Source organism: Lissotriton vulgaris, chromosome 7 (genome assembly GCF_964263255.1).
Source record: "Lissotriton vulgaris chromosome 7, aLisVul1.2, whole genome shotgun sequence".
Lineage (NCBI taxonomy): Eukaryota > Metazoa > Chordata > Amphibia > Caudata > Salamandridae > Lissotriton > Lissotriton vulgaris.
In genome coordinates, this window is record NC_141695.1 from 1,682,313,603 (window position 1) to 1,682,340,541 (window position 26,939).

At 45.3% G+C, this 26,939-nt stretch overlaps 1 protein-coding gene across 1 annotated transcript in view; it reads left to right on the plus strand.

Annotated features, from left to right (window-relative positions):
• Positions 1 to 26,939, plus strand: part of TCEA2 (transcription elongation factor A2) — a 367,215-nt gene that overhangs the window by 92,551 nt on the left and 247,725 nt on the right. Inside the window, exons 3-4 of the mRNA XM_086932791.1 lie at positions 1,056 to 1,161; positions 17,828 to 17,915. Of these exons, the coding sequence (XP_086788917.1) occupies positions 1,056 to 1,161; positions 17,828 to 17,915 (194 nt within the window). The remainder of the gene's footprint in view (positions 1 to 1,055; positions 1,162 to 17,827; positions 17,916 to 26,939) is intronic.

Genomic DNA, 26,939 nt, shown 5'->3' on the forward strand with positions numbered 1-26,939 from the left:
GGTGTTACTCGGGGGGGGGGGGGGCGTGGGGGGAGGTTTAAAAAAAAAAAAAAGTTACATTAACTTACCTTTGCTGTCTCGTGTCGTCCGTCTGCATCAAGAGGAAGCAGCCGCAGTCAGCCTTCCTCCCCTCCCCTAAGCGAATCACAACGCTGCAATGGCATCGGTGTGAATGGCTGGAACGTCGATTCCACTGGCGTCTATGGGGAGGCCATTTTCTCTATGTAGGCTGCATGTAGCCTACATAGAGAAAATTCAGAGTGTGTATGACTGGTTTGGTCGGCCCTGGGACCGACTAGGCAGCCCCACAACAGTGGGCAAGCCACTCCTCCCCTGCCCTCCAGCAGACACGCTCATCCGCCCGCCCCCTACCAAACCCTGCCCTCTGCTTTCTCACAGTGCGAGAAGCAGAAACATAAAATGGTATTTAAAATACCATTTTATGTTTCTGCTTCTCGCACTGCAAGAAAGCAGTCGGGCGACACTCCTCCGCCCACATGGAGGAGCCGCCCTTGCCTTATTCACCAACACTATAGCAATGTGCTAACCAATTCAAATCACTAAGCTCCTTTTTCCCCCAAAAGATAACTACTGAGGCCAGGCATACCAGGAGAGAGCTGGTCATGCTATCTGTACCGAATGCATGCGGGCACATGGGCTATTTCACAAAAGCTCTGAATTAGTTTTCTAATCAGTTTCCAGTCCCGGAAGCGCATGACTACCCTGCAAGATGATAATGGAATTAATCAAGGTCTCACGGTTACTGATTTACCATCAAAGCAACTTTTTCCTTCTGTTGGATCATCTTAGCAAGCTCATACCCATTAACAGCTAGTCTTCTTCACATTTTAAGTTAGATATTTTTGAGCATGTGGTTGTTCGACCTTTGAGATGCGTTTAAAAAAATACTATTCGATTACTCTTCCCTTACTGGTCACGCTGTTTATGAAACTGAGAACTGGTAATTGCTGGCTTCCTTTTCAAGGTATTGCTGATTGAAGGTGCTGGTTAAACGTTTCTCTTTTTCATGCTTTACAGTCTCTTTCTTCTTACAGTCTACCAGGATTGGAATGTCTGTGAATGCCCTCAGAAAGGAAACTAGCGATGAGGAAGTGATAACGCTGGCTAAATCGCTCATCAAATCCTGGAAGAAACTTCTAGGTGAGAATGTAAATAAATAAAGTCTTCATAAAACTGCTGTTTACTTTATACGTTGACACAACGATTTTGCTTCTTACCCTACTCTCTTCATCACTGTTGCTTTTACTCTGTGGTCTGTCCCCTTTACATGTTATACTAAAATCTGTAGATACTACTAAGTATATTTATTTTTTAGAGAATGTAAGTTGTGTATATATATTTCTTTCTTATAAAATAAACTGAAGTCATCAGCGGTCAACAATACATGTGTTAGTGAATGAAGCGATGATGTCCTAGACCTCCCCATCTGAAAATAGACCTCAACTTACAAAAGGAGATGAAGGTTTTCATACAGAGATCGTAATCCATAAGGGGCACCAGTAAGGAATGCTTCACTTCTACAAGCACATGTAACTAAATAATCCAAGGCCTCGAACTGCTGCCTCATTTGAGCTCTCCCTGAATTTACAGTAAGTGTCTCTAATCTAGGCAGCTAGCTGCGATCACTCATTTAAGTACTGTAGGAATAGGTTCCACTATAACAAAATGTGAGGTCTAACAACTCCCAAAGCAGTCTGCTCTCAACATTTTAGGCTTACCAAGTTCTGAAACCACACCTGTACTCTACAAAAGTGACATGATTCATGAATAAATGTGTGAGGTGCAGTGAACACATTGCAACTCCCTGCAACTTGCCAGCAAAAGGAGTGTGAAAGGACACTCCCTTCTTACTTCTGATCTGCTTGGTATGCATCAATGCTTTGCAGATCACTAAATAAATATGGACATCGGAAAGGGGTTTCTAATGCCAGGTTTGTGAAAGTGTTTTGTGATGGACAGCTCCAGCTTTGTAAATGTCATGGGGGAGCAGGTACTGGTCCGTAACTGCTTCTTGCTCCTCACAATCTTCCCTCATATTTTGGGACTGTTTCATTTTTCATTCCCTGTCCCTTTTACTGTTGCAGGGTCAGCATTTTATAAGCAAGAATAAAAGCCTGCAGTTCAACACAGTTGTCTTCCTTTCAATCGCAGTCTTAAATGCAAACATTCTGAAAACTGATCCTGTCTAATTACTATTTAAAGGGCAGATATTCTGCAGATCCTACTGAATTACATTTTTATGCTGGGAAGGACTTGTACATGCCCTAGTGCATATCACAGACCCTGCATGACAGTAGCAGCTAAGATGCGACCAAAGAATAGATAGTACATCAGGCCCATAGCCTTTTCTATCATGCTTCAGTCAAAGAGAAAAACTGTGATTTCTCAATCAACAGTCGAATATTTGGGATCTTTTATCAACAGAAAGACACAAAAAGGACCAGAGGAGATTTAAAGACCTGCAAGGGCTAACTCCCCTAGTCCATACAACTAAACACACAAGAGCCCTCTGGTCTAGGGGTGAAGTTTATGCTAAATACAAAAACACCAGATCAAAAAGGACTTCCCATTTAAAAACCCATACCAACCTCACTTCTCAGAACCTACAAAACGTTATCCTAGAAATTAGAAACATCCTACAACTCGCAGAAAACTCTCTCTCTGAACTCCATAATTTTCAAAACTCTCTAGCCGCAGCTAACACCGCTATAAATACTATCCCACTGCCTCTGACTAAGCGACCCCTACGCACACCCAAACTTCCCACTACTTAACGGACTGGGAAATCCAATATTTACTACTTCTCTACGAAACTCCTACTTGCCCCATCACAAATAAGGAAGAATTCTCTATTCTCCCAATCCCCATCAACTCAAACAGAACTTCCCAATCGAATCAAAGAACGATAACCCAGAATAACCTTCTAACAATATCCCCCACCCTCGAAAAACACGAGCTATCTTTAAAGAATGCCTCAAACCAGATCTCCTGCCTACTGTTAAGCTGCTGCTCGGCCCAAAAACGCGCTTCTGACATCGCCGACCTAATACTCAACCTGGAAATGGACCTAACCATCCTCACAGAAACTTGGCTCACTGAATCATCCTCGCCATACCTAGACCTTCTTGTTCCCCCAAATTAGAACATCATAAGATTAGACAGACCCCACAGAAAGGGCGGTGGCATCGCCTGCATAAACCGATTCGACATCACCAACTCAAAGTTTCACTCCGATCCCCTGAATTCTTGTGAATACCTAGGGATCTCCGTAAAATCTTCGGACAACCACTCCCACAAATCACACATACTCTACCATCCCCATGGTAAGAACACAGTATTGACTGACCAACTGATGGAAATCATCACTACAAACTTGTCCCCTCATTCCAATGACATATTACTTGCCAACTTCAATCTACACTGGGAAAACCCCCTAGACAAGCAGGTCAACGCCCTCAAAACCTTCCTAGCAGACAATTCACTGACACAAGCCCACTCCCTCCAAGGGTCCTAGACTTGACTGGATCATCTCCAAAGAAAGAATTATTGAATCTATCGATCACCCCTTGTGATTGGTCGGACTATCATTCCATTACCTTCCAAATTCCTTCCGCTAGAAAGAAAACTTACTCACAGCAAATCAAGCCTAAACACTGGATAAGAGACATGAAAAACCTCAACTGGAACAACCTAGCTTCCAACTGTGAGAAAGTTCTCACTGCTCCCGATAACATGTCAGACGTCCATGACCTCACTGCTCACTACAACTCCACGATGACCAAAATCTTCAACCAAGTTGCCCCAACAAAACTCATAAGAATTCCGGACAAAGACAAAAACCCATGGTTCAGCTGAGCCCTGAATGAAGAAAGACGCAAACTAAGATTAACTGAACGCGAATGGAGGCAACATCCCTCCCCCCTCCAACTCAAACTACTTAGGAAATCTAGAAAATCCTATAATAAAAGCATTCTACAATCAAAAAAGAATTCTTCGGATCAGAATTAGACAATGCCAAAAACAGACCTACGAAACTCTTTGAAATGCTAAAACAACAATCTAAAAATTGGCCAAACCCGCATTCTTAACTACGAAATCACAGATTAGTAGTGAAGAATTTTCCTCATGCTTGACAGCAAAAACCAACTCCCTCCAACTCGAGCTAAGGGTGGCAGCTAGCAACTCAGCCACCCGAAAGAACACACAAGATGAAAATCCTGAACAACTGGATCTACCTCTGCCCAAAAATAACTCTCACTGGTCTACCTTTAAAATGTACGATCTCAGTGACATCACCAGAACAATAGCAACTACCAAACCCAGCAACCACTTCAATTATCCTGTCCCCTCTAACTGCCTACCTCACATCCACCATATCATCTTTCCTCTCTGGACCAAAATCATCAATGCCTCGCTAGCGCAAGGTCACATCCCGGGCAGCCTAAAAACTAGTCAAGTCACCCCTATCCCAAAAAAGCCGACGGCAAACCCCTCCGACCCCAATAACTTCCGACCTATAACCAACATTCCCATGCTAGCCAAGGTCCTGGAAAATGCGTTCAGCAACAACTGAACCAACACATTACGGCTTTCAAACTACTGAACGACTGCCAATCTGGCTTCAGACCCGGCAATTGCACAGAAACAGCCATTCTGCATATAGTAGCAGGCGCCCTCCTCGCTCTTGACCGGAATGAAACCTGCCTACTAGTCCTGCTCGACCTCTCATCAGCCTTCGATACGGTCAATCACGACAAAATGCTAAGAAGACTGGAAAACAGGATTGGTTTATCTGGCACAGTCCTTCAATGGTTCAGATCCTTTCTGGAAAACAGAACACAATTGTTCATGGTAAACAAAAATGATTCTCCCTCCTCACCCAATCAACTTGGAGTACCACAAGACTCAACCCTATCCCCTACGCTATTCAACCAATATGTTGAACCACTAACCAAACTACTACAGCAAGCACATATCTCCTACCACATGTACGCAAACGACAATCAACATTACATCGAGATCTCTTTCATTGAAGAGATAAAGATGATGAATCAAGCTCTCGAAAAAACCATCCACTGGCTAACGGCCAACTTCCTCAAGCTAAACTCGCAAAAAACTGAACTTCTCTTACTCTCCCTCCCTAAAAGTTTGCTGGAAATAAAGGAATGGACCAAGATGGTCACGGCCCTGAATTGCACGCCAACTCTGGTGGACTCCACAAAATTGCTTGCATTACACTGGATAAGAACCTTAACATGCAAACACACATCAAGCTGTTGGCCAAAAATGCCCGCTTTCACCTCAGCTATCTCAGAAAAATAAACCATTCATCAAGATCCCTGACCTCAAAACTGCAGTTCAGGCTTTAGTTATTTCAAGATTGGAGTATGGATGTACTACTCTCTCAAGGCTTCCCCAAATCTCAACTGCCCCTTTAAAAGCCTGTCTCAATGCAGCAGCAAGACTCTTAACAGGATCTAGGAAATTTGACAATACATCTCACCACCTGAAGGCGCTCAACTGGCTACCCTATGAAGCCAAAATCCAACTAAAGATGGTGTACATTACTAATAAAGCTCTACACCACAACACCCCCCTGTACTTTTCCCAAAAACGTACCTTATCGGGAGGAAACAGACACTTTAGGAGCGCCGACAATCTACTCCTGAAACCCTCTTGTTTTAGCAAGAAAAAGAACTTCTGACCGAGCATTCACTGGAGCAGCACTAAGAATATGGAACACGCTACCTCTGCACATCCGAAAAATCTAATCTACACCACTATTCAAAAGGGAAGCAAAATCATTCCTGATGAGCAAATTTCTCCCTTAATTACACAAGGCACTGAACCAGTCTACGACTTCAAACTTGTTTCCTCATTCCCCTTAATGACACCTTCACCTCTATGACTGACACATTCTCGAACTTGTTCCTACTGTTACATGCTCATTGCTCTACCTATCTAACCTTGTAAGAATTATTTTGATACTGTATCTGTTTCTGTTGTTTTGCAAAATGCTCTATACTCACTCTACTTTCCTTGTAAAGCGTTCTGATACCCTACCCTGGGTCTTGTTCGCGCTATAGAAAACTCCAAAAAATAAAATAAAAAATAAAAATAAACTGAGACGGTTTGCCTCACCCATCAAAGGTGGCATTCTTCATCATTGGGGAACCTCCTTGCACAATGAAACCTAGTCATTGTGCGGGCTACAACCCCCTCTCTGAGAGGGAGGATCTCAGGGATGTTTGTATACCAGGAAAATAACCAATGAGAGCTTGTGGGCATGGTGAAGGACACCCTGCAGGTGGTGAAGTGGTAAAGTGAATTAAAACTAGCTCCAGGGTTCACCGTATGACTTTATTCTGGCTGCCCTGTGCTAGGATTAAAAATACATAACACAATGGGAAACATTAAACCCCGTTGTGTCGTTCAATGATCTACATGTTGCGTCTGGTGGCCTAGTCAGTGTCGTGGCCTTCTTCAGGATCTACTTCGTGCTACTGCTGTGAAAGTGAAAAGTTCAAATGATGTATAGGAGAAGATATATATTCTTTATATACAAAACTAGTGATCCGTAGGTTTTTCAGAGTGTTGGATTCACTGGTGGTACCTGTTAGGAAACATAAAGACATATCATACATTTTAAAGATTTGAAAAAGAAAAATAGTGTTCCAATTAAACCTATACTTCTAAATTGTGAGACAACCGTGTCATCACAAATTGTATCTACATACATCCCCGTGGAACTTAGGGTGTGTGGAAACCCCAAAAGGTGTATCCCACTTGTCAAAACATCATACCAGGGATCTGGAATAGACATTTACCCGCTGCAGTCGGGTATAATCTCTCAGCTGTCCTTGGCGTAAATGCTCAAGTGTCAGTGAAGACTCCGACCTGTATAGTAGTCAGAAGGGAGACATACAATAAACCGCAATTCAGGGGTGTCAGCAAACATGGCTCTAGTGAGGATCAAATCACTGTCTTAACAGAAGAATAATGAAAGCAGTCAGAATAGAGAAACCTGGTTAAAAGATGGGACATTTAAATATCTAAAAAAAAATACATTCTTTGAATATAACAAAGGAGTATAGTCCTAATTAATTACCTTGTTTTATAGATGTACATAGATTGCACCATAACGTACCATCTCAAGCCTATGATGTTATTATTTGGCTGGATGGTACGCTGTGCCAAGAAGATTTGAAAAGCATGGGCCTCATGTGCAAAGACCAGACAGGTATATTAACCTTGCAGAGTTTGTTAAGAAGCAAGCCTGTCGGGGTTGGTCTAAGCGCGGCGCCATCCCAGGGGGGGGGGGGGGGGGGGGGGCGCGGGCTCCACTTGATCTCCCCTTTGTGCCCGTTTCTTTGTCTGGGTGATTCTCCCAGGAGGGGGCCAATTCACGGAGTAGGCAGGGGTCTCCTCTACTAAAAACGAAAGCAAACAAACAGACACGCTTTCAGTTTTAGCAGAGGAGACCCCTTGCCTCCCCCTGCAGCTGAAGCTGTCAGCTCTGTGAATTAACCCCCTCCTGGGAGAGTTAGCTCTTCCCAGAAGGGAGAGAAGGTTTCGCAGAGGTTTTGAGGCACGGGCAGGGTGGGCTCTGGTCCAGGGCCCCAGCCTTTCAAGGGGGGTGGGAGTGAGGGGGAGTTGGGGGGGGTGGCGGGAGTCCTTCAGTTATTTTGGGAAGGGAGGGAGAGGTTGCAATCCGGGTTTGGGCCATGAATCGGGACAGTGGGCTCTGGTCTGTGGTCCTCAACTCATGAGGATCTTTGTGTGGGCACCGAAGTGTCGGTGTTCAGGGATGTTGATCTGCAGATTCGAATTTGAATCATAAAAGGTGTGAGGGTGGAGTGGTGGATGTATGGGTGGGGGTGGATGGATGAGTGAGGGGATGGATGGTGAGTGAAGGGGTGAATGGATGGTGGGAGAGGATGGATACATGAGTGGAGGGATGGATGGGAGTGGATGGATGTGTGTATGGTTGGAAGGGTAGATGGATGGGTGGAGGGGTGGATGGATCAGTGAAATGGTGGATGGATCTAAGGGGGGGTGGATGGTGGACGAGTCGGTGGATGGATGAGAGAGGTGATGGATGGATTGATGTATTGATGGGTGAAGGGATGAATGAATGGATGGATGGATGAGTGAAGGGGTGGATGTGGGGATGGATGGGTGATTGAGGAGGGTGGATGGACGGGGGATGGATGGAGGAGTGAAGGGGTGGATGAGTGGTCAATGGATGGATTCATGAGTGGATGATGAGTGGGTGGATGGGAGAAGGGTGGATGGAGGGATGGGTGGCTGGGTGAGGGGGGAATGGAGAGAGAGGGGAGGATCGATGGATGGATGAGTGATGACATGGATGAATGATTGGCAGAGTGGATGGGCAGGTGTGTGCATAGATGGGTGAGGAGAGGAGCATGGAGCTGGATGGGTCAGAGAGTGCATGCATGAGTGGGGGGAGGCGGGAGAGCGGGATGGATGGGTGGATGGATGAGTGGGGGGTTGAGTGGGTGGACGGATGAGTGGGTGGGGGATGGCTGGATCAGTGAGAGGGTGGGTGGTTGGATGGATGAGTGGATGGATGGATGGATGGGTGGAAGAGTGGATGGATGAGTGGAGGAGTGGATGGATGAGTGGAGGAGTGGATGGATGAGTGGAGGAGTGGATGGATGAGTGGGAGGATAGCTTGGGTGAATGGTTGGATGGATGAGTGGGTGGATGGATGGGTGGAAGAGTGGATGGATTGATGAGGGGATAGATTGGGTGAAGGGATGGATGGATGGATGATGGATGGATGGGTGAGGGGGTGGATGGAGGGATGGTTGGGTGAGATGATGGATAGATGGAGGGATGGAAGGTGGATGGGTTTGCAAGTGGCTGAAGGGGTTTGGATGTAGATGGGGCTCAGATGGAGGGACGGAATGAATGGTGGGGGAGTTGGTGGATGACAAGGTGTACATGATGGATGGGGAGGGTTGTGATGACTTCCTTTGCTTTCTTGGTGCCATGAGAGCTGTGGTTCAGAGTGGGAGGTATTTGAATTGTTTGGCTGCTCCCTTGCCTATGTGTTACTGTTCTGTATTCTATGTGTGCTCATGTGTTGGATCTATGCATCATGCGTGTGACATTTTGCGTGACGTCCAGCTGCTACTTGAATGCGGGGCCCCCATGGGCAAGGTCGGGTTCCATGTTTTGGGTTCCGCTTGGTGAAGCACCCATGGTGTGTTCCCTATAGTGGGTTCATCACGGCGGTCCTCCCTTTGGTTCACTTGTGCATGGTGCTTTACATCCTACAATGTATTTGTTTATTTGTTGGGGAGTTTGTGAGATTGGGTTATCAGCACTTGCGGTGTTGAAGACTAGGTACCGTTTAGAACTGGATGTGGAGCACAGCCTGAGGATGGCAGTGGCAGGGATTCACCCACAGATTGAGAGTCTAGGTGTGGCTGGGCACCGGCACACCCGTCACATTCATGTTGGTGGTGGTGTTGTTGATCTGTGTCCTGTGTAAGGCAGGGCATTCTAGTGGGGAGAATTTGCGCACATTTTGTCTTGGAGGATTGTGTTTTGAGCTGTCTGGTACGCCTCTGTCGTTTCGTCACACCCACTCACAGGCCTGCAGTTTGCTAGGCACTCTTGTTGTGTTGAGCATTGTTTGCCGGATATGGCCCGTGGTGTGCGCGTGGCGGTCGATCATGTGGTGTGCCGGATTCCCGAGGTTTCTGTCGGGTGGTGGGGGGGCCCAACATCTGGGGGAATTCAGCTGGGGGGGCTCAACCTGGAAAAGTTTGAAGACCTCTGGTCTAAGCTGTTCAGAAACCCATAGTATAATGATAACGACAGACTAACTCTGTTAGTTGAACAAAGTTAAAGTGACCCAAATTTGTTGTAGTAAACTATTGGGGACTTAAGTGTTTGTCGCTTGTAGAAAAGCGAGTCAAGCATGTTTTTAAACAACCCACTCGTCCTCAACATTCTAGGTTAAAAAGGCTGTCTCGGGTTTGTTGAAATTGATGGGGGCAGAGCAACAAGTGTACCCTTAAGACAACATTAATGTGGTCAGCTCCGCGTAAAAGATGTATATTGCTTGGGCAGCTCTAATCCCGAGCAAGTGAACAAAACAACTACACTACACTCGCCTTACTGGGCAGAAACAGCGTGCCACAAGCCATGCCATGAACCAAAAAAAAAGGGGACGGCCACTTCCCATAGGTTTTTTATAGTTCAGGTTGATCTAAACAGCAAGTACTTCCTGTTTGTAATATAGGCATGCTAGACCTTGTAGTTTTAACAATTTTGTCTAAGTACTAAAAACCATCCAAGAAAAGAAGGACAGTCCTATACTAAATCGTGAAGGATATTGGAAAAATATAAAGTGTACCCTTAAATCAGTGCATCTGTCCGATAATGTGGTTTTATAACCATATAAAATATAAGATGTAGCAAAAAAAATTATTCCGCGTCTCAAAGACTTGAAAACTAAAACGGGAAATCGTGAATTGCTAAAGAAGACATGTATTCAAAAATTCCTGCGGAAGGGTGGCTCAATGAAAAATTTAATGGCGATCCCATTTCTTCATCTCAAACAAAAAAAGCCTTTAAATTATTGTGTTATGAAAAGTTTTCAGAAAATCATGGCAGAGGGATCAAAGGATAGGCACTACAATTCCACCAATATCCTAATCACACCATCTGCAGACATTCTTTAGGATACAAAGCCATGGGACTTTATCGTTCAGACCCGTGTTGTCAGTATCCAATCTAAACACCCATCTTTGTTCAATTTTCAAAAGAATCTTCGTCAAATTGGGTGATGTGGATGTTAGATTAGGTTTGTCCAGTACCGTCCACCTTTAGTCCTCCGGAAGATGGCCTTTTTCCAAGAAATGGTCAGTAAGCTTAGTGGCTTGTTTCTTACACATGATGGTACTTTCATGTTCTATGATCCGAATTTTCACTTTACATGTAGTCAGTCCCACGTATCTGAGATTGCAGGGACAAACAATGAGTTATATTAATCTCTCCCTATTGAAGTTGGCATGTTGTTTCAATAGCTAAGGTTTCCCGGTCCCAATATTAATGGTCTGTGTGGCACAAATCTTGGCACAACCCACATGTCCCACACGGGTAATGTCCTTGGACTGATGGAAGATCCCAAAGGGTATCTTGTCTTAAATTGAACATAGGTTTGGGTCTAGTACAGACCAGTATGCCTTTCAAATTATTGCTCCTTTTGAAAGCAAACAAAGGACGTTGTAGAGATTGCTGTCCTTTGTTCAAAATGGGCCTATTCTTACATTGTTGTTCTGTGCTCTTTTGGCAGATCTTTTTACTAAGGATGATGGATAATTAATTGCAGATTCTTTGCCTGCCACTAACAGGAAACGCTACCTGTGAAGGGACAATATTAAATTTGTATTTGTTAGCTGTTTGCGAGTGATTTTACTCGTTCTACTCGTGATTTTAAAATTGCATTATGGTTCTTTCCTATTCCGCTGAGGAACTATATTCATGGCGCCGCTCTGCCAGCAATAACTGCTCTGTATGTACACTGCCCTTCCCTAAATACAAATGTCAACGATGCGGTTTTGCACGCGGAATGCCAGTAAGCTGCAGATCGCTTAAACGCCATGGCAGGCGCAGTAGGCCTGTTAGGCCTGTTAAGTCAATAACCGTCTCCTCACACGCCTCGTTACATTTCTGGAGTGTCAATTGTAGATCTCTCCCACAACACAAGTACAACATCTTTGACTTCATCACTGATGAGCAACCGGATGCTGTGTTTCTTACGGAAACCTGGCTACATGACAGTTCTGGCCCAGATATTGCCGCTGCAATTCCCCCAAATTACGTCATCGTAAGAAAGGATAGAGTTTTAGGCAAAGGGGGAGGGATAGCCTTGATCTTCAAATCTAAGTACACCTGTAAATTTGAAGACATTCCTCTTAAAGGTTGCGAGGCAGCCCTGTTTAGGCTAACTATCAACCCTCAGTTTACAATGACAGGTCTATTAATCTACCGCCCTCCTGGGAATGCTAATCCCTGGGTTTCTTCCTTGCCAGATTTCCTGGCCCCCTTGCTGCTTAGAGCAGCCAACTTCACGATTCTTGGGGATTTAAATATCCATCTCGAAGTTTTTAACATTCAATTATTGAACTCTGCTCCTACACATCATGCTGGTCATTTACTAGATCCCATCTCGTCAAATCTACAGTTGGACTCCTCTCAGAAAGCACGCCCAATAGAATGGTCCGACCACTTTGCTGTGCCTTTTTCATTGGATACTACCAGGACAGTATCACAGATTGGAAAGGAAATACATAAACGAACACGCAGTTGGGGAAAAATTAACATGCCAGATCTTAATAAACAATTATTGAGGACACTTCCTAACACTGACCTACCTATCTCTGCACTAAACTGTGCAGTTGGTCAGTGGTTAAATAATGCCGTTGATTCCACGCTTCCTTTGACATCTAAGAAAACTATGTCTCATCATCCCCCTGCACCTTGGTTTTCCGACAAGCTTAAGTGCCTTCGCACTCAATGTAAGATTTTAGAAAGAAAATGGAGGCGCAATTATTCTCCTACTCGCAAAGTAGCTTATAGAGATGCTCTGAAGGGCTATCATAATAGCTGTAAAACAGCCAGAGCAGATCTCACTAAAAAATTAGTCTCAGATGCACAAAACTGCCCTAAGGTGCTCTTTTCAGTTGTAAAAAAACTGACAGGAGCGGACTCTATTCCTACGCCCCCCGCGCTTGACGTGGTTCAATGCCAATCCTTAGCTGACTTTTTTGTAAAAAAAGTCGACCTGATCTATGATCTCTTTACCCCGTCTCCGGTGGTAACACCTCTTGCATCTGGCGCTGTGCAGTCATCTGCTAATGTTAATGACGTCGCCAAACTCTCTGTATGGCAGCCTCTAGACAATGCTTCTTTCTCTTCTTGTCTAAATAGTGTGCGCTCAGGTTCTCCGTGCGATGCACTTCCGGCTAAAATACTTAAACAATTAGATTCCTCTACCCATCATATCTTTGTCAAATTGTTAAACGCCTCACTTACTGAGGCACATGTACCCCAGCCATGGAAACACGCTATGGTAGTGCCCTTGTTAAAAAAGTCTGGTGCTGATATCTCGAATCCTGCTAATTTTCGTCCAATATCCTTGCTACCCATCTTCTCTAAAGTGTTAGAGAGACATATTAATACCAAGCTCACTGAACTGGTGGAGAGTTCTGGTTTCCTACATTCCTCCCAGTCGGGTTTCCGGTCTCGCCACTCGACCGAGACAGCCCTTCTTGGGGTGACAGAGAGTCTCCGACACGGTGTCGATCAGGGTGAAACCATGGAGCTCATCCTGTTGGATTTGAGCGCAGCTTTCGACACCGTGTCACATTCCATCCTTCTCGACTCTCTGCGGTCTCTTGGTGTGACTGGCATGGCCTTAGCCTGGGTGGCCCCTTTTCTTGGTGGGCGAACCTTTCAAGTTTTCTCCCCTAAGGCGGCATCAGCGGTCTGTCCCTCAGCACGGGGTGTCCCCCAAGGGTCCATACTCAGCCCCCTATTGTTCAATCTTTATGTAAAACCCTTGGCTAACATCGTTGAACAGGCGGGGCTGACCCTGTTCTCCTACGCTGATGACACCCAGATCGTCTTCTCTCTGTCTGGACAAGACGAGAATAACCCCTCTGCACTAAAGTCGGGCCTCACTCTTGTGGCTGACTGGATGCAGAGGAATTGTCTTAAACTGAATGGGGAGAAGACAGAGGTGGTCATTCTGGGGAAAAATAAGAACCTCTGGGGTCCCCAGCATTGGCCAAATGAGATGGGTTCACTTCCTGCACCCCCACATGCTGTACGGAACTTGGGCGTCCAAATTGACGACAAGTTAACAATGAAGCAGCAGGCCACTAAGGTCGCAGCAACCTGTTTTTCCACTCTTAGGTGGCTACAAAAGATCTTATGGATGCTTTCTATTCCCTCCCGTAGAACGGTCGTCCAGGCATTGATAACATCTCGCCTGGACTACGGCAATATACTATATTTGGGAGCTGATGTAGCCACTGTTAAAGTATTGCAGGTTGTACAAAATGCAGCCGCGCAACTCTTGAAGAATGTTCCCAGAAGAACTTCGGCATTATCTGCCTTGTATGATCTTCATTGGTTGACAATCTCCAGCCGCATAAAGTTCAAGACATGATGCTACATGTTCAGAATCAAGCAAGGCATTGCACCTTCGTACTTACAGAAGCTGGTGCAACCCTACAGGCCCACACGGACCTTACGATCCTCGGAAATTGGTAATTTCCCTATACCAAGATTTAAGCTGGCAAGGATGGGGGGACGTTCCTTCTCCTATCTTGGCCCCAAATATTGGAACGCCCTGCCCACAGCCCTTAAATTAGAGACCAGTCTTCTTCGTTTTCGCAAAGCACTGAAAACGCTGTTGTTCACATAAGCAGTTGGTTACCTGCATGCTGGCTATCTGATATCTTCTTCTCCAGTCTATCCCTAGCGCCGGGAAACCCACTGTGGGTAGCTGTGCGCGGTAAAAGCTTAAATAAATAAATAAATAAATAATGTCTGTCGAGGAGATTGGTTCTCAAACTCGCAGCATGTTCTTTATACATGTAAATACTGGAGCAATTGCGTCTACAGAGTAGAAACTGACCTTATGGCAGATTATCTCGCAATGCTTTTGGATGGTGGCTTCTGTATGACAATAAGGCATTGCAGGCTATAGGTTTCTTATACACCTCCGTTTCCAGGTGGCCCAAAGATGGAAAGATTAGTACATCCAGAAAGGGCAATTGTTCTTTGCTGTGTTCACAGGTGAATCTCAGGAATGAATTCTGACTATTGAGCCCGGCATGGAAGGATTCAATGGAGGTAGCATCTCCGTGCCAGATCACAAAGATGTCATCAATGTAGCGTTTCCATAGAATAATATTGGCACAGTATGGGTTCCCCGCTACTAGCACCTGTTAATTTTCAAACGCATGCATACAGAGATTCGCCAGACAGGGGGAGAATGTACCGCCCATTGAAGTCTCAGGCATCTGTAGGCGTAAACGTTATTCAAAACTGAAAACGTTTTCTTTCATTGCTAGCGTGGAATACTTCATTATGGAGGAGACTGGAGTAATGGTATCCAGATCACTTCACCGAAGAAGGGCTTCCATTGTGGACAGTGTTTGGTCTAAGCATGAGCGAATTTTGCGGATCTCGCGTTCGCGAATTTTGCGGATTTGCGGATTCGCAATCCGCAAAATCCGCGAATTCCCGCGAATTTGCGGATTTTTTTTTTTGTGTTCGCCCGTGTTTCTGCCAGTTCGCGAGGGTTTTTACAATTTCGCAATTTGCGAACTTACCTGTCGGGTCGCAAGTTTTGCGAACTTGTTGTTTCTACGTGTCCAGCCTGTTTGGGACACTCTTCTTCATCACTGCCACTCTCTGTCACCACTGCCACTCTCTGACTACTCATGCCACCCTCTGGCCCACCCATGCCACCCTCTGTTTCATCACCACACCCTCTGGTTGTCCAGTGTACATTATTTTCGGCAAAGCAAAGCACACCTTCCCTGCCTCAAGTGACCTGAATTAATTTGGGGCTGATTAATGTGTCACAGAATATTTTTTTAGCTGGCACCTGCTTCCTTAGTGCGCCCTGATTAGTGATCTTTTGCACTTGCTAAGTGCTTTCATTGTTGCAAAATTAGTTACAACACCTGCCCTGCCCCAACTGACAATAATGAATTAGGGGCTGATTAATGGATTTTAACTTCCAGCCTGGCTCCTGCTTGTCTCCCTTAGCTGTAATTCAGGACCTTTGTGGCATATGTGTAACTATTCTGAGGTTCAGAGCAGGGTCACATAATAGTTTCAACTGGCAACTGAACTCTGGAGGGGCCCCTCAGGAAGCACTACAGGAAATGGCTACTAATGATGAGCCTGAACTTTTGAACCTGGTAAGTAGTTACTTTCAGTTTTGCTAAGATCGTATTTCTGCAATTTTGCACTTATTCGCGGGGCGCGAACTCACGCGAACAGTGCGAGCAGTGCGAGCAAAATCCGCTGCTCGCGGATTTGCGGATTTTGCGGGAGATTCGCAAATCTCGCGGATTGCGAATTTCCCGAAAATCCGCAAAATCCGCGAGCGGAACGGATTTTCCGCCCATGCCTAGTTTGGTCCTATGGGATACAGGTATAAAGTTGCAAGTGATCTGTTTCCACTTCAAAAGTGAAGTCCCTAAGTTGACGGAGCACTTCTTTTGTATCCTGCAGCTAAGTAAACATCTGGCGAACCAGAGGTCTCGGAAAATGATCCACAGATTGGGACAACGGTTCTCAAATGGAACCATTTCCGGAGATAATGGGTCTCCCAGGTGGTGGTCTTTGTGACTTATGGATCTTCGGAATGACAAAAAAGTATGGAGTGGTAGGTTAATCGGTTATCAGAAAATCGGCCTCTTTCGGTATTATCCATCGATTGTTGTTAGCGTCGTCTTACCATAGATCTTTTGGTGGAAGCTAGTCCTTTAGTGGGGGTCTCTTGTTAGAGGTCGATATGATGTTTCCTCATTAAGTTGTCTCAGACATTGTGTCCTATAAGCTGTGGTGTCCAGAAAAACCCGTCGCTCCCCCATTGTCCGCTGGTTTGATTACAATTGACTTGCTTCTTGATTCTTGTGCTATGTAGTGCCACTATCGATATGAAGTCCGTCTGAGGCTACCTGGCTTACATGCATAGTAAGAGTGTGCCAATCTGACAGGAGAATTGGATTTTATTATTGGGAATAAGTCAGGAGGTAAGTAAATGGCCTACAGAGCACAGCCCATAACACCGTTTATGCTATTGAGGTATAAAACAACAATTCCACTCCCCATTCTGGTATCCTTTCAACTTCCATGTCATGGTCATTCTCCACAGCCACATTGTGGGTGTTGTTTGAGAAATCCCGGGGATGTTGAAAATACTTGGTTACAAGACCGTTTTTCTTCCTGGTACCAGAGAGTCTGGTTGTGTTGGATCCATTTGTGATGGTCGAGGGAAGAGGTGCCAATACTCATTAGCTGTGGCCTCTTCAGGGACTAAAAGCTCTGCAGAGACTCTATTACAACATCAGTTTTGGCCCACTGTGTTAGGGGATTGAGGAATCACAAGTCATTGATACACAGCAGGGTCAAGCCAGTCTCTTGTTCTGGAAGCAGTGCAACAAGCTCATTGCTTTGAACAGTTGAGTTGAGTATCCCTTCTAGGGCTCTTGGTAGTCTGTTTGCTCTGGTGAATCCTGTGACTTTCTCTCGGGAGTCAAGCCCAGCTCCTCCTGTTGTCTATTTCGCGCTACCATCTAATCACACTCGTTCATTTCCTGTCGCCTCCTCTGTCCCAGAGAATGATCCCAGCCACTGCGTCCTGTAGGTTGCACTTAGATTGAGAGCATCACCCAGTCAGTTAACTTAATATTGCCCGCCTTATCCTAAGAGCTGTTATTAGGGTCTGGATGATCTTCACCCCCATTAAGGTCAGAAAAAAAGAACATGAGCCTTTTCTTACTGAGGCTTTCCCTTGTTTCTTCTTTGGTCAGTCCTGTCCTCTCTGGCTTCAGTGCTTACCGAGAAGAAGCATTGGAAGTGCCTAAATGGATCATCAGATGTGCACGTCCTGTTTCCCAGCTCTGCTTTGTATTTGTTGACTTTGCCTTTGTTGATATGTGAATATTTTAAGCTGTGTGGAGGACTCTTAAAGGCATTGCTATGGTTCTCACGCTGTCAGTTGTCTTCGTAATTGCAGATGGTTCAGAAGAAAAAAGTGAAGAGAAGAAGAAGATTTTGCCCTTACCAACCTCTTCCTTGGCAAGTGGCGACTCAAAAGACCAGAGGTAAATATATCTATAGCAGTAGCAAAAATAGAGGCTGCAAGGCGTGTTTGATAGTGCAGTGTTCTAAAGAAATTAACTGAAATAAGTCTTGTTTTTGCAAGCTGACGAGGGTGAGCAATTTGACATTAACTCATACAATCTTTCTAAGTTTTACATTTTCCCCTTTCAAGTTGTTTATGCATGATCTAAATGAGAGAATAGGTGGCATAATGAAACGTTACCCCACTACTAATCTCCGGCCTTAGATATTCCAGCTATTCCTTGGGTTATAGAAATTATACATCCTCAGACATCTGAGCTACTGCTCTCGATAGAGCGATCTTTCAGAGGGAGGCAACCTGCACATCCACCTGCTAACAGGCTGTTGTCTTGCAGGCACAAGTCTCATGGCGCGCAGGTGTATGCTGTTCTAATATGGCAAGGCAACATTTTTGAATAGAGATCATGGAAGGTCTCAAAGTGAGACTTGCAATAACACCAATAGCAACAGCACGTGCCACCTAGCAGCAAGGAAATTGTACCATAATATCTGCAGTGATCCCCGTTGACTGCACACATGCACATAGTATAGTAATAACGTGTACGAAAGAGGAAGGGGTTTTTGTTCTTTCTTCTTTTCCTCACGAAGTTGAGCGTACACATTGGGCTCCCCTGCCTAGACTCTGCACTCACCACACATACCTAAATGAAACTGTCTGTGTTAAACTGTAACTATACTGCAATGTTATTTCTCTGCTTTTCATGTTGATGGATAACCGAATAAACAAATTAATAATAATACAAGGAGTGATTGTCCCCAAATCAGCATGATTTATAATCAGTTTGAAATTTATTTGAAATGCTTTCATTTTATCCCACAATAGCAGCATGTCATTTTCAGAAACATCTTGTTTACCCACAAATATCAGCATTTCTTATGTAGTACATGAACACGTTTTGTCCCAGTCAATTGTTTGTTAGTCAGTCAAAAGAAACTTTATTTTGTTATCACAACCATAAAGCATGATACTAAAAGTTTGAATAAAAAACGGTTACAAAGATTTAAAACAAAATTTCATAAAAAGATCATTCATTTATAAAAACATTTTTTACAATTCATGCAAGGTTTCCAACTCATAACCTAATTCATTTAGTATTGTTCACTATTCGTAAGAGTTTGTCAATCAAGGTAAGGAACTGAGCCCCTCTACAGATTAAGATGGTAGAGGTTCCCCCCCATCCAGCAAGTTATGGTTTGTCGGCAGGTGCGAATGTTAAGTTCATTTAAGATTGGTTTTAAAAGACTCCTTCTTGCATCATTCACTGCGGGGCAGACGCGCATCAAGTGGCATAAAGATTTGTTGAGATATCCACATAAACGGCAATATGCATTTAGGGATTTTCCTTTCCATGTTTGTCGCAAATCCTTGGTTTCGTGTTCTCCAAACCGATACAGCATGAAACTCTTTTTTAGAACCAATCGAAAATGTGCTGCTAAATAAGCTTGCTGTTTTGGTTTAACGTAGGAATGTATGATTGCCATGCATTTGCGTTTTACCAGTAATTTTTTTGGTCTTCCAAAAAGGACAGATTTTTTGCAGTGCTGTTACACAATCTATTAGAAGCCCCCATTTCCATCCTACTATCCCATGCCTCTTGTATGTCTAGTCCTGCCAATGCTGATTGTAAGTATTCGCCCCATGAATTCCATTTTTTCAGATCAAACTAGGCCTTCATTTCAGTCTAGCATAGGTTGTTCAAAGAACCAGGTTCCGAGGAATGGAGGGTCCAGCACAGTTTCACAAAAACAGATTGACGCTGGAATTTCTGATTTTGTAATCTAAATTCCAGACGGATCTGTGCTGGTGATGCACTTTTCGGAAGATTAAAAACGGCTTTATACACCTTTATCTGTAGTTTGTTTAAAACTTCACATTTCCGGCCATGACATATTTCCAGACTGTATGCAAGTGCAGGAAGTAATTGAGAGGCCATTACTATCAAAAGGTGACAGTGCAATGGGCAACTCAGTTTTTGTTTCAATTGTTTGTAGTGTTTGGACCTTTTCTCTTATTGCTATTTTCTTTTCGGTAAAGGACATACATAGACCCAAATTAATCACAAGATACTTATATGTACGAACGTCCTCTATTTGTTCGGTTTTTGCAAACCACCTGAATTTTCCAGGACTAGGGCCTTGCTGGTTGAAATAAATTATCAGGTGGGTAATGAGTCTTTGCAAGCCAATCAGTGTTTGGCTCAAGACCACTATATCATCTGCATATTGCAGATAATGTATATGATCTTCGGCCAACTTTGGAGGAAGACCGTTTATTTTTGACAAATGAGATCGTAGGTCAGCGAGGTACAAGTTAAAAAGGCTTGGGGCCAAAACACAACCCTGTTTCAGGCCATTGTAAATTTTTAATTTGGACGATATAATGCTACCATCTCCAAGCTTCACAGTTGCCCAAGTTTCTCTATGGAGGGCCACTATGGCGTTAATTAGTTGTTGCGGTAGACCCCATTCTTTTAGTTTCATCCAGAGTCGTGGGACCAATGTCAAAGGCAGATTTTAGATCAATAAAACGTGCAAAAAAAGTCCTGTGTTCTTTAATGAGGCTTTTCCCGTGAGGAGTGCTAACGCCGCCAGGTTCGTGGTTGTACCCATTCCTTTTCTGAAACCTGTTTGATTTTTGGGGCTAATGCCGTTTGACTCTGTCCATGCTTGTAGATGTAACAGATTGCAAGATGCATAACATTTTGCCTCCACATCCATCAAGGCAATGGCCGATAATTCCCGGGCTCATTGCGACTTCCGTTCTTATAAATGGGGTGAAATAGACTCCCTTTCCAAGAAGATAAGGACTCATTTTGGGAGTACAGATAATTAACCCCTCCCATGCTCATGACGGAGCCGCTCCGTCATGAGCATCGGCTGAGCTGTGCTCATGACGGAGCGGTTCCGTCATGGCCCTGCCGCCGCGCCTGCACGGCGCTGATTTCGCGCCTGCGTGGCACGTTCTATTAAGCGGGCGGGGCCATGACAGAACTGCTCCGTCATGAGCACAGCGCAACCGCGGCTCGTGACGGAGCGGCTCCGTCACAAGCATGCGAGCGCCGCTCGGGCCCCCCTAGCGCTGCAGCGGAATTGCCGCCGCAGCGAAGGGGTTAAATAATGGCAGTTGTTTACTTGTTTCACGTTGTCCAAGAATACGTCAATATTGTCTCCAAAAGGCAACCTTCGCTTTTTAGTACAATAGTTTTGCCCCTGTATTAACTTGCAGTTTTCTAAAAGTGCAACCATTTCGTCCACAAGACAAAGCTTTTCATTCTTGTGAAGTATTTTTATCTCACTAAATATCAGCTCTTTATACACAAATATGCTTCCTTTTCAGTAGAAGCACCTATATCAGCTTGCCACTTTCATTACGTACTGTTGTTTCTCTGCCGTGGTGTTCTTTCTAAATCAGTGGACCATAGAATGTAGCTGTACCTCACTTCCAGGGGATACTCATCAATAGTCATAAGCACTGAATAGTCCCGCCCACGTGCCGGGACCTCTGAGCATTAACTAGAATATTCGCATATATAACCATATATATAAAAATATATATGTAAATAATATGCATATAGCTACAATATACACACATGTATATAAATATGCAGCCCCAAATTCAAATCTAGGCTCAAATATGCCAATATTGCTTTGTATTTGAAAAAGCATCAAATAAAACATTTCCAAAATATAGATAAATGTACTCTGAACGTTTTTGAAACACAGCCTTTATTTTCAGAGAAAAAGGCAAGGTGATAACAGGCAGATTAGCCTAGAAGGCTGCATATGTAACACTCAAACAAAATGGTGCCATGCCTTTAAGACCTCCATGACCACCTGGCTCCCATCATGCCTCACAGGTGACAGGTCAATTCGTTTTTCCAGCTCCTTCTGTGAGGATTCTGGAACATTGAGTTCATCAGTTAGTGGTTTTTTGTCACTAATTGGTCTTTTCAAGTGAGATTTTCTGTCTTCACTTAACGCTTTTAGTACTCATTGTATTATTTACATCATTTTTTTCTGACTTTCCAGCTATTTTTCCTGTCAGAATGCCAGCCTTATTTAATAAGTACCCTTTGTGTGGGAAGAAAATGGCTAAGTCAGATCCGCACTCGGTCTATATTGTGTGCATACCATTTACACACAGGCCTGATAACTGCTACTACTGCCAGCAATTTTCTAGAAGAACCCTTCATGAAAGGGAGAAAATCAAGCTGCATGCCATGTATGAAAGAGAAAAGGAGTACGTAAGTGGCAGGGAAAGACATCCCTCTCAAGAGCCCTCCCCTGCAAAGAAGATCAGAGCACAAAAAAAAGGAAGAAAAACGAAGACATTGGTCAAATTCGCCATCGAGGGAACGGTCGACGCCGAAAACACCCTTGTGCTCTTCTTCAGCGTCGAAATCTCTGGCGCTGAGATTGGCATTGAAGACTTTATCACCGTAGAAGCGGACTACTCCAGGTACGGCTAAGGCTTCTCACCAACCGATGTCTACACCCTCTCGCACTCCGAGTCTGGCTCGCCTACGATGGTGGAAGGCAGACGCTCGACGTCGAAGACACATCGCCGACAGGTGAGGTCACTGTTGAGAACCTTGGTGCCGATGGTTAGAACAACACCGATGTCGAAAGTACCTAGAACATCGATGCCCAGCGCAGAAGACTTCGGCGTCGGTAAGCATGGCTCATGGCCGAGCGACTGCTTTCTCGCCGACGGCAGGGCGAGCATCGCCATCGAGGAGGTAGAAGTCGAGAAAATCACCAGTGAGGAAGTTGCCCTCAAAGTCGAGAATGTCATCTTCGATGTCGAGAAGGTCACCAGCAAGCGGGTCGTCGGCAAGGAGGTCGACGTTGAGGAGGTCCACGTCCGTACCTACTTCCACCCATAGGTCTCCACTGTCCAAGAGACTGATTGCTCACCAGTGTCGACGTCGAGGAATCCGTCGACACTGGTCCACGATCTGACTGCTAAAGGCCTGACATTGAGGAGTGATTCATCCTCTCTGGAACTACAAATCGTTCAGGTCACTCTGAAGGGCTCTCTGGCTCCAGAGCACCATACGCCTCTGACTAACCTCTCACCGAGATGGTTGGGGAGTCTAAAGGACTGGAGGATGCGGAAAGTTATCCCTGGATCAGAATACTCTCAAATATATTCGCCTTCTCATTCTCCGGACAGGCAAGTGCGACATGCCACACTGCAAAAGTCCAGAGCCGTGAGGAGACGCAGCTCAAGATCTCCCCTTTGTCACTCTCGGTCTAAATCTAGGCACCGTTCCCCTAGAAAGTGAAGACACAGATTTCCTTAATGGTCTTCGGAATCCACTTCATCCTCTCCAACTCTGTCATCCACTCCACAGACTAGAGTATCGCCAGTGGATGATGTTGTCACTTTCAATGAGGTACTGTATAGAGGGGCTACGAAGATCAACATTGAAATGCCTACAGCTGTCACCTCAACATCTGTAATATTTGAGACTCTGCATCAGAGGTCCTCCACTAGACCCATTCTTCCTTTGGTGCCTGGGTTGCTAGAACCAGCTCTCCATACCTTCCTGACACCGGCTTCCATGGGAGTAGCTCCATTGAGGATACTAAAGAAGTACATAGCCCCAGAACAGGACCCTATTTTTCTGAGATCTGACCCACCATTGCCAAAGTAAGATCAACACGATTTTCAGGAGATTCTGCATGAAGGAGGGCTCGTGGTGAATGAAGTCATCAATGCCAGCTAAGGGGCGTCCCGGCGCTGATACCAAGCAAGACTGACATAGCAGATAGCACAAACACGGACTAAGATGCATGGAAAGGTAGTTTAATAGCCTTCCTGAAATCTAAATAGTTGCTGAGACCACAAATCTGCACTGGAAGTGTGTTCCAGAGATTGGCAGCTCTGTGACGGAAGGAGCTGCCACCAGAACACACTCTTTGTGTCCGAGAAACCACCACCAAGTGCTGGCCCAGTGAGCCGTGAGGGGACATATGGCAAAAGGAGATTGGCCAAGATAGAAGGGGTGGACAGTTTCAGAATCTTGAAGGAAATACATAAGGTTTTAAATTCAATGCGTCTGGCCAATGAAGACGGCGGATGGCATTGGACACGGAACAGGGCCTACGCAAGCCTAAAAGGGTTGTTGCTGCCGCATTTTGTGCCCTTTGCAGCCTCAAAACCTCCGCCTTGTTGGACCCCAGATAAAGAGAGCAGGCATAGTCGAGTCAGGGCAATATCATCGCCTGGATGATAACCTGACGCGTGGGCGTGTCAAAGAAGCCCAGCAATGGTCTGAGCCCCCGTAAGAGTCCAAAACAAGTCCCTGCCGTTTTTTTTTGGTTTGCACTCAGTAGTTTACAGATGAGTCCAACCAAACCCCTAGATTTTTTACTACCTGCTTGGGGGAGGGGGGCTTGCCCAGGCTGGCTGGCCACCAGAGATCACTCCACGGACCATGGTCCTTTCCCACTAACAATACCGCAGACTTGTTGGAATTCAGCTGGAGACAGTTGGCGGTCAACCACCCGGCCACTGCTGCAAGGTCGCCCTGAAACTTGAGGGCGTCCCGCTCGGTGTTATTCGAGAGTGCCACCACCAACTGTGTATCATCCGCGTAGGAGACCATGGTCAAGCCCCTGCTTCTGGCTAATGCGGCCAGTGGTTGAACATGGATATTGAATAGTAGGGGACTAAGGCAAGAACCCTGTTGCACCCCTTGTTTGACAGGGTGTTCGCCAGAGGCAAACGGGGGAGCTGTTACCGAAAATTACCTCTCATGGAGGAATAAAGCAAGCCAGGCCAAAGCCGAGCCAGTAATTCCTGACTCCTCCAGGCGTCTCAGCAGTATGTCATGAGACACTGTACCAAACGTGGCGCTCAGGTCCACCAGGATCAGCGCCGCCGTGTGCCCAGCATCCATTGCTGACCAGAGATGTTCTGTCACAGCCAGGAGAGCAGATTCTGTGCTGTGACCTGGTCGAAAGCCGTTCTGGGAAGGGTCCAATATGTTATTCAGGGCCTGAAAATCAGATGGGAAGGAATTGACATATGCCTCCGTAATCTTAGCCGCCCAAGGAAGCAGAGAGATGGGGCAGTATTTCTCTGGTTTGGCCGGATCAAGCGTAGGTTTTTTAAGTAGAGGGATTACCTTGGCCTGTTTCTAAGCCCTGGGCACAGTAGCTGTGCCATGGGACCCATTTATCACCTGATTCAAGAAAGGTAGGATTGTCAGCAATACTTTCTTGAATTGATCTGGTTTGAGCGGGTCGACGGGGGATCATGACTTGATCCTACTGCAGAGTGTTACAAGCTGATCTACCGGGATCGGTGGAAAGGTATGTAGAGTATTAGCCTTTTGACCACATCGTGCCACCGGCATGTTACTATGTGCGGCCGGAAAGGACCTGTGGATATCATCCACCTTTTTAACAAAAAAGGTGGCACATATGGTATTTTCTGAATGGATAAGCCACCAGCTAGACAGCTTAATCCCAAAAAAATGGTCTGTCAATCGTAAAGTAAAAACGCAACCATATATCATTGGGATCCTCTGGCAAGCTTGGATGAGTAGCCAGGAGGCAGGCATCAAAGTGTTCCCAGTTCAATTTATGCCAGGGCCGGTTTTGGGAGGTCGTCTGATCCTAAAAACTGAGCAGGGATTAAACCATGTAGTGACATTAAAACCAAGAAGTAGTCCGTCCATCCCATCATGATAGGCGCACGCATAGTGATCAGAGGTATATTAGTAAAAACTGTGTCATATAGGTGCCCCGCAGTATGTGTTGGCCCCAAGACCAGCTGCATCAACTGGCAGGCTGCAAGGTCAGCTACAAAATTCGCCATGTTAGTGTCCTCAAGATTATCCAAATTGTGGTTCAAATCCCCCAGGACTGTGAAGTTGGCGGAATTAACCGCCAGTATACTGACTATATCCACAAGAGCTTCCCTAAACCCTAAGGATGGCCCCAGGGGCCGATAAACTAAAAGCCCAGTCATAGTATAGTTCGGGATCAAATTGACCTTGAAATGTGCACACTCGCAACCGGTAACCACCTGTTTAGTAAACGAACATGAGTAGCAGGATTTAAAAATAATAGCTATTCTCCCACGTCCTGATGCCTCCGACCTTGCTGCCCATGGTCGTTCCCATGGCATCTGCGCTAGGGGATCCTCATGGCTGAGACTCACAGGCTTAAAACCAGAGGCCCAACACAGGATTCTCAACCTCCCCTTTAATGGTGCATCTCTCTCTGGCTCTCACTGTACACCTTGAAGATGGTTGGTTTGGAAAGAACTTCCTACGTCGCTACCAATCCTGTGATCGCCGTCAGTACCAGCAGAGGGTTCAAACCCCTCATTGGTCTTCGCAGCAACACTATGCAAGATCACATTTCCACCAGCAACGACCTGGTAGAGGAAGAGAAGGCTCTAGGCAATCCAACAACCTAAGCAGTGAGTTCTTGCTTCCCCCAACTCTGTTACCCACTCTGGTGGGAGGAAGTAAGGGCCATATGCATTAAAGGATTTTGCCCATTCTGTGTCTATGGGAAAATGTGTTCATTCATATGACCCTATATGCTTTCATTTGGAAGAGTGGATACAAATAACGCAGGACAACTGGGTGCTCAATCAGATTCAAGTCTCCACCACCATCTGAACCTCCTCTGAGAATCCCAGTCAGTCGGCTAGATCTGCTGCGAGAGGAGTTCTCTATGCTGCTACAAAAACATGCAATTGAAAAGGTTCCCTGGCACCAACATCCACAGGGGAGCAATTCCCACCACTTCTTGGTTCCAAAGAAAGGTCGAAACAAGGAGTTCAGACCCATACTAGATCTCAGACTCTTAAACAAATACATTCTCAAAGAGAGATTCAGTATGTTGGCCTTACACCAAATCGTTCCACACATCCATCAAGGGGACTGGATGTGCTCCATAGACCTTCAGGATGCTTATTTTCACATCCCAATTTCTCAGAAGCACCGGAAGTTTCTTCG